The sequence below is a fragment of the Oncorhynchus tshawytscha genome, unplaced genomic scaffold, assembly GCF_018296145.1.
Source record: "Oncorhynchus tshawytscha isolate Ot180627B unplaced genomic scaffold, Otsh_v2.0 Un_contig_11382_pilon_pilon, whole genome shotgun sequence".
Taxonomy (NCBI): Eukaryota; Metazoa; Chordata; class Actinopteri; order Salmoniformes; family Salmonidae; genus Oncorhynchus; species Oncorhynchus tshawytscha.
In genome coordinates this window covers 10,001-16,297 of record NW_024607092.1, presented here as the reverse complement: position 1 = coordinate 16,297, position 6,297 = coordinate 10,001, and the positions used below count along the sequence as shown (strand labels likewise).

General features: G+C 43.6%; 1 protein-coding gene across 1 annotated transcript in view; it reads right to left on the bottom strand.

Moving 5' to 3' along the window:
• Window positions 1-2,055: 2,055 nt before the first annotated feature.
• The window catches only part of LOC121842380 (CUB and sushi domain-containing protein 3-like), a gene marked incomplete at its 5' end in the record, with an annotated part of 11,885 nt that continues 7,643 nt past the window's right edge, over window positions 2,056-6,297 (bottom strand). Inside the window, 2 exons of the mRNA XM_042312355.1 lie at window positions 2,056-2,241; window positions 3,643-3,844. Coding sequence (XP_042168289.1) covers window positions 2,200-2,241; window positions 3,643-3,844 — 244 coding nt within the window. The remainder of the gene's footprint in view (window positions 2,242-3,642; window positions 3,845-6,297) is intronic.

Here is a 6,297-nt window from a genome sequence, read left to right as displayed (position 1 = left end):
CAGTAGTGTTTCATTAATACAGACTGACCCCTGTTATGAAGACTGACCCCTGTTATATCCCCAGTTGTATTTCATTAATACAGACTGACCCCTGTTATATCCCAAGTAGTGTTTCATTAATACAGATTGACCCCTGTTATACAGACTGACCCCAGTTATACAGCCTTCCCCTGTTATACAGACTGACCCCTGTTATATCCCCAGTAGTGTTTCATGAATACAGACTGACCCCTGTTATATCCCCAGTAGTGTCTCATTAATACAGACTGACCCCTGTTATATCCCCAGTAGTGTCTCATTAATACAGACTGACCCCTGTGATACAGACTGACCCCATTAATACAGACTGACCCCTTTATACAGACTGACCCCTGTTAAACAGACTGACCCTGTTATATCCCCAGTAGTGTTTCATTAATACAGGCTGACCCCTGTTATACAGACTGATCCCTGTTATACAGACTGACCCCATTAATACAGACTGACCCCTGTTATTTCCCCAGTAGTGTTTCATTAATATAGACTGACCCCTGTTATACAGACTGACCCCTGTTATACAGACTGACCCCATTAATACAGACTGACCCATGTTATACAGACTGACCCCATTAATACAGACTGACCCCTGTTATATCCCCAGTAGTGTTTCATAATATAGACTGACCTCTGTTATACAGACTGACCCCTGTTATACAGACTGACCCCTGTTAAACAGACTGACCCTGTTATATCCCCAGTAGTGTTTCATTAATACAGACTGACCCCATTAATACAGACTGACCCCTGTTATATCCCCAGTAGTGTTTCATTAATACAGACTGACCCCTGTTATACAGACTGACCCCATTAATACAGACTGACCCCTGTTATTGCCCCAGTAGTGTTTCATTAATATAGACTGACCCCTGTTATACAGACTGACCCCTGTTATACAGACTGACCCTATTAATACAGACTGACCCCTGTTATATCCCCAGTAGTGTTTCATTAATATAGACTGACCCCTGTTATACAGACTGACCCCTGTTATACAGACTGACCCCATTAATACAGACTGACCCCTGTTATACAGACTGACCCCATTAATACAGACTGACCCCTGTTATATCCCCAGTAGTGTTTCATTAATACAGACTGACCCCTGTTATACAGACTGACCCCTGTTATACAGACTGACCCCTGTTATATCCACCAAAACGGGGTTGAAAAAGGACCTTTTAATGCCCCACTATTGCAGAAAGCTTCGCAGAATAAACACAGTTATATTCCTAGTAGTATATATATATATTGTTATCATAGATGTTTTATTTGATTTATCCAGGAAGTCCCAGTGAGGTCAGAAGACCTCTTTTACAAGGAAGACCTGGCGTTTAAGAGGCTCGCTGATACAGCCTGAGGACAGAATAACTCTCGCTGTAGTGTTAAACGGAATAACCCCTCGTTCAGTTCCTAGGAGCCTGTCTTTGAAACCCCTGACGGTGCAAACAGAACAACCACAGATATATTCCTTTTAGTGTATAATGTACAGCCCCACCAATACAGATGGAGGGCTGATAAACCAGCTGTATTTCATATACAGCCCCACCAATACATCTGGGTGGGATAGTCTGCCAGTAGTATAGTATAGTATAGTATAGTATATTATAGCATAGCATAGTATAGTATATTATACTATAGTATGCTATAATACAGTATATTGTACTATAGTACAGTATAGTACGGTATAGTATATATAAGTACAGGATAGTACAGTACAGCACAGCACAGTACAGTATAGTATAGTATAGATCAGTACAGTAGTAAAGCCTCACCAATGCAGCTGGGAGGGCTGGGCTGCCAGTAGTATAGTATAGTATAGATCAGTATAGTACAGTAGTAAAGCCTCACCAATGCAGCTGGGAGGGCTGGGCTGCCAGTAGTACAGTATAGTATAGTATAGATCAGTATAGTACAGTAGTAAAGCCTCACCAATGCAGCTGGGAGGGCTGGGCTGCCAGTAGTATAGTATAGTATAGTATAGATCAGTATAGTACAGTAGTAAAGCCTCACCAATGCAGCTGGGAGGGCTGGGCTGCCAGTAGTATCTGTTGTCCACTTGGATGCAGGTGATCTTGCTCTCTCCCTGCAGCTCATATCCTGGATCACAGGAGAAGGTCACCGTATCATCTGGTTCTCTCCCATCTCCGTGACGACTGCCGTTCATAGGCAGGCCTGGATCTCTGCAGGCTGTCGCCACTGAACCTGGAGACACACGGCAGACAGGACGTTACGCAACAGCTGAAGGACACACAGCAGACATATGAGAACCATTAGCTTCCCAGTTCATATGAGACCCGTTAGCTTCCCAGTTCATATGAGACCCGTTAGCTTCCCAGTTCATATGAGACCAGTTAGCTTCCCAGTTCATATGAGACCCATTAGCTTCACTGTTCATATGAGACCCGTTAGCTTCCCAGTTCATATGGGACCCGTTAGCTTCCCAGTTCATATGAGACCCGTTAGCTTCCCAGTTCATATGAGACCCATTAGCTTCCCAGTTCATATGAGACCCGTTAGCTTCCCAGTTCATATGAGACCCGTTAGCTTCCCAGTTCATATGAGACCCGTTAGCTTCCCAGTTCATATGAGACCCGTTAGCTTCCCAGTTCATATGAGACCCATTAGCTTCCCAGTTCATATGAGACCAGTTATCTTCCCAGTTAATATGAGACCCGTTAGCTTCCCAGTTCATATGAGACCCATTAGCTTCCCAGTTCATATGAGACCCGTTAGCTTCCCAGTTCATATGAGACCCATTAGCTTCCCAGTTCATATGAGACCCGTTAGCTTCCCAGTTCATATGAGACCCGTTAGCTTCCCAGTTCATATGAGACCCGTTAGCTTCCCAGTTCATATGAGACCGGTTAGCTTCCCAGTTCATATGAGACCTGTTAGCTTCCAATTTCATATGAGACCCGTTAGCTTCCCAGTTCATATGAGACCCGTTAGCTTCCCAGTTCATATGAGACCCGTTAGCTTCCCAGTTCATATGAGACCCGTTAGCTTCCCAGTTCATATGAGACCCGTTAGCTTCCCAGTTCATATGAGACCCGTTAGCTTCCCATTTCATATGAGACCCGTTAGCTTCCCAGTTCATATGAGACCCGTTAGCTTCCCAGTTCATATGAGACCCGTTAGCTTCCCAGTTCATATGAGACCCGTTAGCTTCCCAGTTCATATGAGACCCGTTAACTTCCCAGTTCATATGAGACCCGTTAGCTTCCCAGTTCATATGAGACCCGTTAGCTTCCCAGTTCATATGAGACCCGTTAGCTTCCCAGTTCATATGAGACCCGTTAGCTTCCCAGTTCATATGAGACCCGTTAGCTTCCCAGTTCATATGAGACCCGTTAGCTTCCCAGTTCATATGAGACCGGTTAGCTTCCCAGTTCATATGAGACCTGTTAGCTTCCAATTTCATATGAGACCCGTTAGCTTCCCATTTCATATGAGACCCGTTAGCTTCCCAGTTCATATGAGCCCCGTTAGCTTCCCAGTTCATATGAGACCAAATATTACAGAGTTGAAAGTAAATAGAATCAATAAATGCTCCTCTTTCTTGTCACTCAAGAAACTGAAAGTTATTCTTCTGGAAACACTCACTTGAGAAGTCGATGGCGAAGCCAGACTTGGTGATGTAGAAGTCAGTCTGGAACTGAACGGTGACGACGTTGAGGGTGCTGTGTATCCCCTCGGGAGCAGGGAGCCAGACACCTCCCTCAGAGACATCTCATTTTCCGCTGGTCCGTCCCAAACCTCCAGGATGTCGTGAGATGCCTCTGTGTCGAACGCCAGGAACTGGAGGCTTAGGGAGGATGGGATTTAATAAATCGGATTTTAAAAAAACAACCAGATTTTGGCCAAGACAACACCAATTTCAAATCATAAATGATTCATATTCTGTCTGTATTCGCTTGAGGTTGTGTGCATTTTCTGTTTATTCTATCACCAAGTGTCTGGCAGGACAAACCATCTGAAAACTATTCACATCTTCCCTTCGACTGGTGCCAGGAACTGGAGGGCTAGTTGGTATGGCAACTGCACCGCCTGGTATGGCAACTGCACCGCCCCTCAACCGTAAGGCTCTCCAGAGGGTAGTGAGGTCTGCACAACGCATCACCGGGGGCAAACTACCTGCCCTCCAGGACACCTACACCACCCGATGCTACAGGAAGGCCATAAAGATCATCAAGGACATCAACCACCCGAGCCACTGCCTGTTCACCCTGCTGTCATCCAGAAGGCGAGGTCAGTACAGGTGCATCAAAGCTGGGACCGAGAGACTGAAAAACAGCTTCTATCTCAAGGCCATCAGACTGTTAAACAGCCACCACTAACATTGAGTGGCTACTGCCAACACACTGTCAATGACACTGACTCTACTCCAGCCACTTTAATCATGGGAATTGATGGGAAATGATGTAAATATATCACTAGCCACTTTAAACAATGCTACCTTATATAATGTTACTTACCCTACATTATTCATCTCATATGCATACGTAGATACTGTACTCTATATCATCGACTGCATCCTTATGTAATACATGTATCATTAGCCACTTTAACTATGCCACTTGGTTTACATACTCATCTCATATGTATATACTGTACTCAATATCATCTACTGTATCTTGCCTATGCTGCTCTGTACCATCACTCATTCATATATCCTTATGTACATATTCTTTATCCCCTTACACTGTGTATAAGACAGTAGTTTTTTTGGAATTGTTAGTTAGATTACTTGTTCGTTATTACAGCATTGTCGGAACTAGAAGCACAAGCATTTCGCTACACTCGCATTAACATCTGCTAACCATGTGACAAATAAAATTTGATTTGATTTGATTTAGTTGGGAAGGATTGGGATCTGATTAGACAAACCAACTCCACAGTCAGACAGCGACCGAAATGATTAGAGAAACTACAGTACCTCTACAGGCAGTCACCAACGGTGTATTCTGAATCTTTAATTACATGGTTCTGAGCAAGCATTAACAATATCTGGAAATGCAGAAGGCTATGTTTTGTAAGGCATTGATATGTGAGATACCAGAGAAGGATGCCCCATTTTTTCTCTTCATTTTTAATTTCATGGTAAAAAAGGTAGATGAGTACCAGGGTTTTCGTTATGCAAAATGTGCCGCCGGACAAGATGACTAGGAAAATTTAAATTAACGCCCATTTTTAGTAAATTATCTGACCCCCATAGCCATTTGGTTTGCGTAACCCATTAGGGTGTCCACCACACGGTGCTCAGACTGACAGAAATCATATTTAGATTATGGTAATTCATCTTCATAGAACGTGTCATTTCCTGTAATGAATGCTGCCAAATAAAACATCACTTTCAATGCAATTCGTGGGGAAAAAACACCATTCTAAACGGTGCACCCTGATGCGAACGGTTTCAAATGTGACAGAGATCTCAGTTAGAAACTTAGAAAGAGGAGGGGAATCTAAAGATGCATCAACTAAGACGGTTTGCTAATATGACTGAAGGATTGTGCCTTTGACTTTCTGGACAATTGAAAATAAACGTTTATATAAAAACCAATAGAACAGGAAAGAAATGTTGGTTTCAACGGCATATGAGGAAGGGATATTACCAGGAGCAACGAGCTGAGGAGCTGCAGGACCTGGAGAAGTCTTTATAAAATAACTGAGTGTTTCTACGGTGGGATATTACCAGGAGCAACGAGCTGAGGAACTGCAGGACCTGGAGAAGTCTTTATAAAATAACTGAGTGTTTCTACGGTGGGATATTATCAGGAGCAACGAGTTGAGGAGCTGCAGGACCTGGAGAAGTCTTTATAAAATAACTGAGTGTTTCTACGGTGGGATATTACCAGGAGCAACGAGTTGAGGAGTTGCAGGACCTGGAGAAGTCTTTATAAAATAACTGAGTGTTTCTACGGTGGGATATTACCAGGAGCAACGAGTTGAGGAGTTGCAGGACCTGGAGAAGTCTTTATAAAATAACTGAGTGTTTCTACGGTGGGATATTACCAGGAGCAACGAGTTGAGGAGCTGCAGGACCTGGAGAAGTCTTTATAAAATAACTGCCTGAGTGTTTCTACGGTGGGATATTACCAGGAGCAACGAGCTGAGGAGCTGCAGGACCTGGAGAAGTCTTTATAAAATAACTGTCTGGGTGTTTCTACGGTGGGATATTACCAGGAGCAACGAGCTGAGGAGCTGCAGGACCTGGAGAAGTCTTTATAAAATAACTGAGTGTTTCTACGGTGGGATATT